The sequence below is a fragment of the Macadamia integrifolia genome, chromosome 1 (assembly GCF_013358625.1).
Source record: "Macadamia integrifolia cultivar HAES 741 chromosome 1, SCU_Mint_v3, whole genome shotgun sequence".
NCBI lineage: Eukaryota > Viridiplantae > Streptophyta > Magnoliopsida > Proteales > Proteaceae > Macadamia > Macadamia integrifolia.
Window position 1 is genome coordinate 31,518,119 of NC_056557.1, and position 12,567 is coordinate 31,530,685.

General features: G+C 36.9%; 1 protein-coding gene across 1 annotated transcript; it reads left to right on the forward strand.

Annotated features, from left to right (window-relative positions):
• Positions 1-6,951: 6,951 nt before the first annotated feature.
• Positions 6,952-12,314, forward strand: LOC122074927 (protein NRT1/ PTR FAMILY 5.1). The gene is made up of 4 exons (XM_042639924.1): positions 6,952-7,119; positions 7,844-8,061; positions 8,563-9,119; positions 11,364-12,314. The coding sequence occupies exons 1-4, from the start codon at positions 7,017-7,019 to the stop codon at positions 12,256-12,258; spliced, it is 1,773 nt and encodes a 590-aa protein (XP_042495858.1). The 5' UTR covers positions 6,952-7,016; the 3' UTR covers positions 12,259-12,314.
• The last annotated feature ends 253 nt before the right edge of the window (positions 12,315-12,567 follow it).

The following is a 12,567-nucleotide window of genomic DNA, read 5'->3' on the forward strand; positions in this document are numbered from 1 at the left end:
AGTGCCTCACATTTAAAGTATTTGCATTTAAGGTAGCTAAAGTTTTAAAGCTAACGTTTAGGGTGCCTGAAGTACAAATTGTGTTGATGTTTGTTAGGGAAAGGGTACTTTGCTTGTTTATCCCCACGCCCAAATATATGGGGAGGTGGAGATAGGGATAAGTGCGTCTTTTTATAACCCGCCCCACTGACCCATGTGTCTGGGCAAGGGGTACACAGAAAGAATCATGGTTATAAGTATTGGTATTGGATCGATATCAGTCTAACACCTGACCAATCCAGATTGGTTACCACTATCGTTTCAGAGGTAAAATTATAAATAAAAATGTACATTTGTTTTTAATTGCAAGGGAAAAAGTGACTGATCCACTGATCTGATCCTACCCGGATCTGTATCAGATCAGAGTATTGATACCGATAACTAAATACTTCGGAAGAATTCTTTCTCCCTACCTGGATCCTGATTTTATATAACATTTTAAATCATGGAAAAAAAAAGAACAATTTGATTTAATATCACTCTAACTTAAAAAAGATTCCGACTGAGATGATTACGTTCAATCATAATATTTTAACATACAATTGGAATTTTAAATCATGGCAACCACAATGTCATAGTCTAATCTAAGATGCGGTTATCAAATTAGTGTAATTTCCAATTGAAATGATACAATATAAAGACCTTATATTTACAAGTTGTTCAGTCTTCTTGGGCTATTCTGGGTAGGTGTTCCCCCATTTATGTGATGGTAGAAAAACTAAAGAGGTTGAAGGGTCATCTAAAGGCTTAGGTTAAGTAGGTTTTTCCTCATGCTGATGAAAAGGTATGCAGTCTATAGTGCATGTGGCTGGAAGATGTCAAAGACACAATTGAGAATATTGGGCTTGAATGATGAGTTCTTTGAGATGGAATGCTCCACTAAGAATTCTTATCAAAATGCTCTTGATCTTAATAAGAGTATATGGCCAAGTTCGAGTGGAGTTGTTGGAGTTTGGTGATCTGAATTCCAAGTTTTTCCATAATTACACTAAAATTAAAAGTTTCAACAGTGTGATCCACAATATTCAAAGGGATGATGGTATTGTGTTTTCGGATCCAAAACTAATTAGTCCGTAGAAATTTGTAATCTAGAGCTGATTGGTATCGAAGATACAGAAATGTGCATTCCTTAACCTTTGTCAGATGAAATTAAAGATGCAGTATTTGATCTTGATCCAACCATTGATGGAAGGGAGATTTATTTAGCCATTCAAAATTTATTTCGAGAAGGAATGATATAAATGGTATTAATAGCAATTTTATCTCTCTCTATCCCTAAAGTCGAAGCAGCTAAATAAATGGGGCAGTTCATCCCGAAAATCACATCTTCTTGTCTATATATTACTCTTCAAAGTTTAATATTAGAAAGCAAAGAGCTTTTTAGAAGTGGAATGCTATTTTGTTTATTATCAGTATGGCATCAAAGCTTACAAACATGATATTTGCGAAGACTCATGGTGGTAGGTCAAGTCTAAAATTGGATATTCAAAAGGCATATGATACATTGAAATGGAACTTTATTTTTACTTGCTACACAATTTTCTCTGGGAGGTGGATCTCCCTATGTTCATTAGATTTTGATCTCTACAAGGATTTCGGTTCTGATAAATGATGGGCTTGCTAAGTTTTCTTGGATTGAATGTGGCTTCAGAAAAGGGTATACTCCCCTCACTTTTCATAACTACTGAAGTGGTTTTATGTAGAGGCATTTCTATGCTTAGAAATGAGGGAATGATCCATGTTTATCCAGATGAAGGAATGTCTCAGTTTCTACCCATCTCTCATACACAAATGATAATTTTATTTTTATGAAGGCTGATTTATGACGTGAGGAGGCTAAAGTTGTTCTTAGATGACTATCAATTCTTCCTTGGTCAAAAGATAAATTTGGAGATGTAAACGACCATCTCATCTAAATGGAGTATTATGTGTAAGCCCCCACCTAAATGGAGTATTATGTGTAAGCCCCCAAAAGGTGGGTTGGTTATCTCTTTTATCTTAAAGATATTAATTTGATCTTTATAACCAAATTGTGCTGGTGCATTGAAAATGATGTCTCTACTATTTGGATCCAGTTCATTGAATAGATTTTTTTTTAATAAATTTTCCAACTCATTTTTTCGAAATGGGAAATTGGAATTCTTGAAATAGTTGTTTGATTGAGAAGTTATTATTTGTAATAATACGTTACTTTTATTAGTATTGGATTTTAATAGAATTTTGAAATGAAGATATATGCAATTCCTAGAGGTTGATTACCCAACTTAATATTAATTATTAGTACCTCTAGAGATCACTTCTTCCCCATACTATGAGTGAAAGAGAAAAGGTAAAGACGATCATTAAAGCAGCCGAAGCGAAGCTCCTTCATGGGAGGTAGATATTTTTCTCATAATGGGTCGCTTAAAGTGACTTACGACTCCTCTTCTACTTGGCCTAGTGTTAAAGGTGGTCTGGTAGTTTGTATTGGGATGTGAAAGGTGGATTGTTCGTGATTGGAAGATGGTTTGGGGAGCTTTCTATTAACAATTTATCAGCAGCGTTAGCATATTTTATCGTCAATGGAGTATGAAATTTCCCGAAAGTTCAATCTGAGAGGATGAAAGAGATTTTTTATACGGCTTTAGAAACGCCTTTTCACTCTCTAAAGATAGCCAACATTGGTCTATCACTCAATCTTAAAATTTTCAGTAAGATTTGCTTGGGAGGGTCTTCGGGTTAAGCAGCCTCTAGTACCTTGGCATCCGCTTGTGTGGAATAAAAGATTGACTCAAAGACAATCTCTTTCTGGTTGGAGATTGATTCATAACTATTTTCCCACTAATAATAATGTTATTAAGAGGAAGGTTCCTATTGTATCTAGATGCAACCTGTGCTCCCATGCTCAGTAAAGTTGGTTTCATGTGTTCTCAAAATGCTAATATGCTATAGCTATGTGGAACACAATTTTAAAGATTTTTATCTTCGTTAGTCTGGTTTCAACTCAATTCAGATGCTTTTCACTATATGAAAAAGGAAAATTTCTATTTCTATTTTGAAGGAAGTTTGGATAGTGACATGGATTAATAAACTCCCTACTAGCAATATGTACATCGTTTTCTCTAACTTGAGATATTGACTACTATGAAGTAGTTCTTTTTGAGATAAATTGTATGATTGCATTTCCCTAAGGCCATAGTGAATGGGAATTAGTTAAAGGGGGAGGGTTGGAGGCTAGGGAGTGCAACATCTTGACCCCATACCAAGCCATAATTGGACCATGAGCATCACGAACAATATCATGCCAAGGGGAAGGGCCAATTGGGTTAGTTTTGATACCATTTGTAATGCCCTAATTCTATACCAACTCACATATTGTCCGCTTTGGCCCATGAACCTCATGGCTTTAAAATATGTTGTGACATAATTGGGAGGCTAGCCTTTATCAACAACTCGGGATCTTCCTCCATAGCCAATGTGAGACTAAAGAGCATGCCTCCCCCAATGCCTTTCCCGTGTTCGGCCCAACTTTTTGAACTCAATGGATCTAGGCTGTTTCTTGGACGTAACAATGGAGGTGCGAGGGTCTCGTCCCTTCAATTAGGTGGTGATGCTTAGCACAAGGTGAAGGAAAAATTTCCCTAAATTGTTTATGGGCTTGTGTTCGTTCTTCGAAATTCTAACAAACAAATTTTGCCAACTTTCGTAATCATCATTTGATGGACGCATGACACGATGATTAGAGTCTTTCATAGTATCACTATTCACCAATTGATACTATATATTCTGATTTTAAGGTCTACTCTCAAACCAAATGTTTAGGGTCATTATTTCACAGATTGCTCAAGCTTTTGTATTAAAGAATAATACTGGTCTGATGTGGTAGCTAAGATTAATTTGGAGAGGTTTATAGTCTTTAGGCATAAATAATGGCAATAACTTTTGATCCTCTAATCCAATGATGCATGGAGATTAATTTTGACTTAGGAAATCTAAGATAGCCCCAAGCTAAGACGTGTTGAATGGGCAAGGATTGAGGATAGTTAATAGTAAAAATAAGCCATTAGAATTCAATGCAACTTCCCCAAATGTATATAAGATAATATGTACCTGATTCACAATGATCTCGTAAGAAGAATCCTCAATTTACAAACACCATGGATGAACCCAATTTGAATACATATGTTTAAATTTTCGGAATTCTGCAATCTTTTAATAGTTAAAAAAGAATTCAAAACAAGATAAATGAAATAATAGGGCACAATTTATTTAAAGAATACTCTACAGGATATGCCTTGCTGGGCTCCCTTTGCGAACAAGTTATCCACATCAACCTTCATTTTAGTCAAAATTTGGATGATTAAGAACATGGAAGAGGTTTGGCATGCTGTGAGCTTTTGTAAGCAATGACTTACATCAATAATAGGGCTAGATACAAGAGGGCAATTGGTCTTTTCCAAATGGGAGGAGAGAGCAGAACACATGCGCTGGGCACCATGGTGGCTCGCCCAGCCTTTTCCCTACAAATATTAAGGTAAAAAGAACATTACACGGTCTTGCACTCCTGCTCACTGACTAAGAGTCAATATTGAAATGATATGATACGAGAAAAAAAATCCTACATTTCAGTATAGATTTTTCCGACTAGATATGATTTTGGTACGATTTTATTCGGTACATAATTGGTATTCGATAACGTTTCAATTCAATATTTTGCCTTTTTTGTTTACACATTCGGCAATCTAAATATATATGTATTTTGATTCTGTATTCGATATAGTTTTGGTACTTTAGTATGGTTTGGTACATAGTAAATGGTTTTGTCTTAAATATCAATACCATAGCATATCGAGAAAAAAAAAATCATTTTGTCATACAGAAATCTACTGAATCTCCTTTGTTAATCTTTCGATTTGGTAATTCGGTACAATTCTGGTATTGAAATTCAGTATCAACACCGAATTGACACCCTTAGCCTAGACATATTGTCACGAAATTATTATCCCACCCCTTGCTGGATGTTGACTATGCATGTTTTTATTGATCACCATGTTAGTACAAGGGCCACAAGACCAGGCATCGTACTCTATCTCAAATATTAAATACATGACAGATCATGTCACCGAATTTGGTTTGGGAATTTGATAAATGGTCAAGAAACATGGTCCTCTTACCATTTGTAATTTGAATTTGATCCTCAATTGCCTTGACGTCAAATGCAAATCGCATGCCAAATTATTTTCACATTAAGATGCACGAAATAATTTGACAAGCAATAAGAAAAAACAAAATGATTTATTTATTTATTTTTTTCTGTTATAATAAAAAAATTAAATAAATAGATTAATGATCAATAAGGGTGTCAAATCGGAATTGAAACTGATTCTGGATCAAATAAATGAAATCGGACTAAAGTGAATAGAATATAAGCACAATCCAAAATTAGGGAATGGAACCGAGATGGGACTTTGCTACTTTTTGGTTCCGACAATTTAACCCACTATTAGAATCGAAACTGAATCAAAGTTGGGTACCAATATATTATAGTATATTAATATAATATAATACTAATATATTATAGTACACTTAAATACTTAATACTAAATATTAGTTTTAGATTTTATAATACTAATATAATATAATAAATATATATTATAAATCGAATACAAAAATCAGAACCGAACCACGTAAGAACCAAATTTGGGAACTGAATAAGAACTGAAACTAGACAAGTTTGGTATGAGTACTAATTTTCAGACTCAAAGCAGGGCTTGATCCGATTCCAAATCACACCAATACTTCCTAAAACTGAATCATAACTAAACCAGATACCTGATTCCGAACTGATTTACACCCTTAATACATTAGTCAAACCGATTAAAGACCGATTGATCAATCTTGATTTTGACTTCGGTTAAAGTGGATACTGATTTTTTTATTAATCTGATACTGACTCAAATCACCCTGAATTGGATTTTATCAGATATATTTATCCTTGCCTTTTGATAAAAATCAATTTTATAACCATTTTACTTTTATGGCTTACCAGTGGACTCGTATTGAATCGGTCAAGGCTGATACCTATCCCATTTGAAACCATGCTCCTTATGTATTCACCCCCAACTGACTACCATAAATAAGGGAGATTCTATTTAATTGGTGCTCCCATGTGGGGAAATGGAATATCCCTCCCAACTAACACAACTATAAATAAGGGAGAAGCTATTTCATTGGTGTTGCCCCATGTGTAGGGGCACCCCACGAGAGTAGAGAATCCAGATTGGTTTTTGGTATCCTTGTCAATATGCAGCAGGGGTCTCAGGAGGTGGTGGGGATCAACTCTAATGTATGCAACTGTGGAATAAGTTTTTTTTTTTGGGTAAGGAGAGGGGAGTGGTATATTCTAAATTCTCTACCCTCAAGGAGTGGCCTCCCCACATGGGGAGCACCAATAAAATGGAATCTCCCTTATTTATAAGATGTGTTAGTTGGGGTGAAGATTCTATTTCATTGGTGCTCCTCCCATATGGTGAGGCACCCCATATGGATAGAGAATCTAGATTCCCGATAGAGCAGGGTGAGAGTTCTTACATAGGCATGAGATCACTGCCTCATCATGTGACCCTACATAGGCATGAGATCACTGTCTCATCGTGTGGCCCTACACCCTAACATCAATGTGGGGTCAATGAGACGTGCACAGGGACATCTATATTCGTAGATTTTTTTATTTCAGAGGGTTGTGGTGGGGTGGTAATAACTAGGAGGCCAGGACCCTTTACAATTTTCATGTATCCGAAAAAGAAAAAAAAATTCTATTGTAATTAATTAGCACCAAGAAGTGGTAACTAGAATTAAAGAAACGGAAAAGAAAAATTAGCAACACCATAACCACCGCTTTCTGCGTTGCCTAGCTATTTATAGCCAACCTTGGCTTCTCAAATCCCGTGGAAAACTTGGTTCTCTCTGATCTCTCTGTCACACACACACACGCACACATGGAAGCCAAAGATCACACTCAGGATGGCTCGGTCGATCTTCGGGGACGTCCAGTACTTGCCTCTCGAACTGGGAAATGGAAGGCCTGTGCCTTTCTTGTAGGTAAGTAGTATCTTAAGCCTAAGAAAGTTGATGCATGGAGTTCACTGAAACTAAAAAAGTAAGCTTAATTAGAGCCTTTAAACAAGCCTCACAGTTGCTCAAACAACTATTCCAATTGGTGGGTAGTTGCTTTAGTTTCATATTTTCCCTTGGTGACGCTGGCTAATTATATAGGAAAAATCTCCAGATCAGTCAATTTTGGCAAGTTTCATCATATTTGTTGTGTTTCATGAACTGTTCCATAGACCATTTTCCATACTTTTCTTTTGACCGTCCTAATGTGCATCAAGAATCAAAAGATTCTATGGATGTTTCGGCAGGAGTGGTGGTTTATTAAGAGTTACTTAGATTCTTCTCTGTGGTATATTTTCCATTAAATCCCTAAGATTAATTGTGTATTGGACAAACTCGCAAAGCATGTTGTCTCAACTAGATTTTCTTTTACTTGGAATGTGATTCCATCATATTTTTTATCTGATGTTAATTGAAATGCTCAAATATGACTCAGATTTAGATTATCGTTAACTGTTTGGTTGTATTTTTCTTTGACTGAGTTGCTTTTCTGTGGATGACCATGTTAAAGATGGTAAAGTAGCTCAACAGTTTTTTTTTATTTTCTCTATTTTTGTTATTAATAAAATTTACTACTGATTCTTAGCTATATATATATATATATATATATACCCTCTCTCTCCTACTCAAGTATTTGGAGAAAATTTTGCAGGTTATGAAGCGTTTGAGAGGATGGCTTTCTATGGAATAGCTTCAAATTTAGTGAATTACTTGACAACCCAGCTTCATGAGGACACAGTTTCTTCGGTGAGAAATGTAAATAACTGGTCTGGATCAGTGTGGATAACACCTCTCTTGGGCGCTTACATTGCAGACTCTTACGTGGGTCGGTTTTGGACCTTCACTGTCTCATCCCTTGTTTATGTTCTGGTAATTCAATCCTTCAAACCTCCGATCCTCACTGTTATAGTAGTCTCTCTGTCTCTCTCTACAGTCTTCCTCAAGGCCTTGACATATTCTTGGTCATGAAAACCTGTTTGTGGGTCATCACAAAATCAGTGGATTGGTGTCAACTTGGTGACCACCCACCGCCTTTAATTAATGGTTGCCATCCTGTGGGGTTTCTCTCACATGAGGAGACAGTAGTGGGCCCTTCTGCAGTGGGCCATTGTTAATCTTCCAGCCCACCAATGAAATGTGTATTGGATGGTGCATAGGTTTCAAGTTGGGGTGGGAGAGTGGGACTAGGATTCCAACCTGTCACAGCCTCTTATGTTTTTTGCGTTGTCTACTTTGTCTTGGAAAATTACACTGAAAAGACTTCACCAAAGAACTAGTAGTTTCTCCACAAAGATACCTTTTTAATATCTTTTTGAAGGGAATCTTCAATTCTTTCTATCTCATGGCTTAAAAGACAAAATTTATCAACAGGGAATGGTACTCTTGACAATGGCAGTCTCCCTTAAATCCTTGAAGCCAACTTGTGCAAATAATATCTGCAATAAGGCTTCAGCTTCCCAAATCACATACTTCTATGCAGCACTCTACATAATAGCAATTGGAGCAGGTGGAACAAAGCCCAATATATCCACATTTGGTGCAGACCAATTTGATGATTTCAATCCTCATGAGAAGAAGCTCAAAGCCTCGTTCTTTAACTGGTGGATGTTCAGCTCTTTCTTGGGTGCTCTCTTTGCTACTATGGGACTTGTCTACATCCAAGAGAACTTAGGCTGGGGATTGGGATATGGAATCCCTACTGTGGGTCTTATGGTATCACTCTTCATCTTCTATATAGGGACACCAAATTACAGGCACAAGGCTAGGAAGAGCAAGAACCCTGCAAGGGATTTATTCCGAGTTCTGATCACGGCCTTCAACAATCGCAAACTCCGGCTCCCTACCGATCCATCTCAACTATGTGAGCTTGAACCACAACATTACATGATCACCGGAAAACGGAGGGTTCAACATACACCATCCTTTAGGTAACTTAAAACTTACCATTAATGTTATAAGCATACAATTATAGGGATTTTCTTATTGACATTCCATTCCTTCATGTGTTTAATAAATTGTAATTTTACTTTGTTTTCCTTTAGTATAACACATTTTTTTACTAGGATAATATCCTGTCGTTTTACAAGTGTTCTCGCACACGAGACAATGATAACTTTATGATAATCTTAAAATGACACAACAGTAAATAGGCTTACAATTGATTTTGAAATTGCCCTGATGGTTATTATTGCACCCTTTGGAGAGTACTAAAATCAAATCTCCTAGACGACTTCTAAATCACAGAAATATTACGTACTAGTTTAATTGTGTCGCCCGTTTGGCCCCTTCGTGGGTCTTTTATGACTTCTTGTGAGCCCTGTAATCTTGAATGATCCATGAAAGATTATATGTTTTTTAAATGCACTTGAAATTCCCTCATTCAGAGAGTCAATAAAATATATGGCTGTGAATGTCTAGTACTATTTAAAGTAGTGGATGTCTTTTCTTCTTTATTTTCTTTGGCAGAAGGATGCCTTTCCTCTACAGTTTAGTACAACGTGGGATGATTTGATGTCACTTATTTGATGGTTATTCTTCCCTTTTAAATTAATTGCATCGGACAATCATTGAAGGTCCAAGGCAAGATACAATTTATTGATCTAGTCTTGCACAAGTCAGATGTACTTGCTTTGGGCCGACCACGCCCATCATGTGCGCTTGGTTAGACCATCAGATCTGTGCTCAAAAGTGAAAGATGAATAGTGGAAACTCTACCCTTGTGAACTGTTAACCCATTAAATTTTATTCCAAAAAAAAAAAAAAAAAAATCTTTTCCATGAAAAATAAGTCAGATGACCCATTAAAGGTTTTTCTTGGTAAAAAGATGTAAATTGGGTTGGGCTGGTTTAGGGCCTATTAGCCAGATTTTGATGGCTCGACCTGAGCCAGGAAATTTTACAAAATAAGCTAGGTTGACCTCAGACAATCAGATGGCCCAGCCCGGTCTGAACTCAAATTAATGAATTATAATGTATTTATATGTGATAGTATATGTATACCCCATGTTTACCAAAAAAAAAAAAAAATTATACCACATGCAATTGTTGTAATAGTAAATAATCGACGTGTAAGTTTACCATAAAAGAAAAAAATTAATAGATGTATACATTTATGGGTGTAGACATTTTAAAGCATAAAATACTTTAAAATGAATTAGTATTACAACTTTGGTGGGTCCCTTTTGTAATAAATTGATATTACCTATATTTAGAAGAAAAAAACTTTAGTGGGCCTAGCTCATTTATGAATGTTTGGCCCATCCTGTATTCTCAGGACATATTATTATAATGGCATATGTTGTACACACCAACCTTCATTGACCAGCCCGAGCCCAGCCTATGGCTCATGTAGTACTGGGCCCAAAAATGGTACTAACTAGAAAACTTTTTAGGCTGAGCCTACGTCTACCCCCAGCCAGCTTTTATACCTATTCTTGAACCATATTTCTTCCTATGGATTAAATGGTAGAAGTGTGAGGATTGCATTTCGAATGAAAGTAATTGACTAATATTATGAAAATAGTACTAGAGGGACCTTACTTCCAGATTTGTCTTGGCATTGTTTCTATTTCTCAATTTATAGGGCTTTCAATTTCTGTCGGTCTGTCCAAGATTGACCATTACTTCAAAAGGACCGAGTTTTCCTTAACCATCAGGAAGGAGCAATGGCCATCATTGCAGTTGGATGGGCATAGATCAACGATGAAGGGCCTTTTCAACCTCCATCATATAGGAGGAATGATAATAACGGTAGATTTGTGGGTGAACCTTCACCTTCACCAGTGTAGAAGGAAAGTGAGTTTTTTTTTTTGTCCTATCAATTTAAAAGTCTTTTGTAGGGATAAGTTTCTAGCTCAATGGTAGGCTACTAGGCAATAGGGCGGTGACATAATTCTAGGGAAGGTTGCCGATTACTTCCACCACCTTTAAAAATATGATAATAGTAGTTAATACTGCAATAAGTGTGGCACTTTGGCCCCCATGGATCCCTTGTCTGCCCCTTGTGGGTCGCTTATTTGACCCCTCGTATGTCTTGCCTGGCTAGCTAGTGGCCCTCTACCTTGCACCTGGACTTTAAAAAGAAAAAAAAAATCTTCTGTGATTCTTTCCCTCGTTAAATGCAGTTGCCCTCTTGCAATGTCGTTTACTTATTTTTTCAATTATTGGATGTAGGTTCCTTGACAAAGCTGCCATCAAAGAAGGCAACATGGAGAGCTCAACCTCAAAAGAATCATGCACTGTTACTCAAGTTGAAGGGACAAAGCTTGTGTTTGGTATGACCCTTATCTGGCTAGTCACCTTGATCCCAAGCACCATATGGGCTCAAGTCAACACCCTCTTTGTCAAACAAGGAACAACATTGGAGAGAAACCTTGGACCCAACTTCCAAATTCCAGCAGCATCACTTGGAAGCTTTGTCACTCTCTCCATGCTAATCTCTGTGCCCATGTATGATCGTTACTTCGTGCCGATCATGCGGCGCAAGACAGGAAACCCTAGAGGGATCACTCTCCTTCAGAGGCTTGGTATTGGATTTGTGATTCAAGTTGCAGTCACTTTAATAGCCTATGCTGTAGAGCTAAAGAGGATGCAAGTCATCAAGGAACACGGCATCGTAGCGGCGAATGAGATTGTCCCAATGAGCATCTTTTGGCTTCTACCTCAATACATCTTATTAGGGATGGCAGATGTGTTTAATGCTATTGGGTTACTTGAATTCTTCTATGATCAATCTCCAGAAGACATGCAGAGCCTTGGAACCACATTCTTCACTAGTGGGATTGGTGTGGGGAACTTCTTGAACAGCTTTTTGGTTACAATGGTGGATAAGATAACTGGCAGGGGTGAGAGGAAAAGCTGGATTGGAGATAACTTGAATGACTCTCACTTGGATTACTACTATTGTTTCCTTTTAGTTATTTCAACCCTAAACTTAGGGGCCTTCTTGTGGGTATCGAGTAAGTATAACTATAAAATGGAGGTGATTGAAGGGATCAATGGTGATGCTTCTTTTGTTCCAATGGAGGGAAGAGCTCTAGACACCTCTCCTTTAGGTTTGCAGGTTTAAGAAGTTGTAATGTATGATATATTTGTAATGCGTATGACTCTTCTTGTAACTTACATTAAAAAAAAAAAAAAAGGGGCGCCAAGTGTAAATGTGTTGTGTGTTATTTAAAAAAAAAAAAAAAAAAAAAAAAAATTGTATTTGTGTTATGAAGTGGCTGACCAATTAAAAAAGAAGAGCAAAAAAATGCTCCCCGCTCACATGGTTACTGTGTCAATGTGTGGGTCAATGAGAAAGTAGGACGAGCCATTGACGAGCAAACGGGTCAAAGGGTAGGCCGATCTTTTCATGCCTGTTGTATTTAGAGGTGGA

Excerpts from the sequence above, each read along its gene's own strand:
- LOC122074927 (XM_042639924.1), top strand. The coding sequence starts at position 7,017 with ATGGAAGCCAAAGATCACACTCAGGATGGCTCGGTCGATCTTCGGGGA. Across the intron at positions 8,062-8,562 it reads CATCCCTTGTTTATGTTCTG|GGAATGGTACTCTTGACAAT; the intron begins GTAATTCAATCC and ends ATTTATCAACAG. Across the intron at positions 9,120-11,363 it reads CAACATACACCATCCTTTAG|GTTCCTTGACAAAGCTGCCA; the intron begins GTAACTTAAAAC and ends TATTGGATGTAG.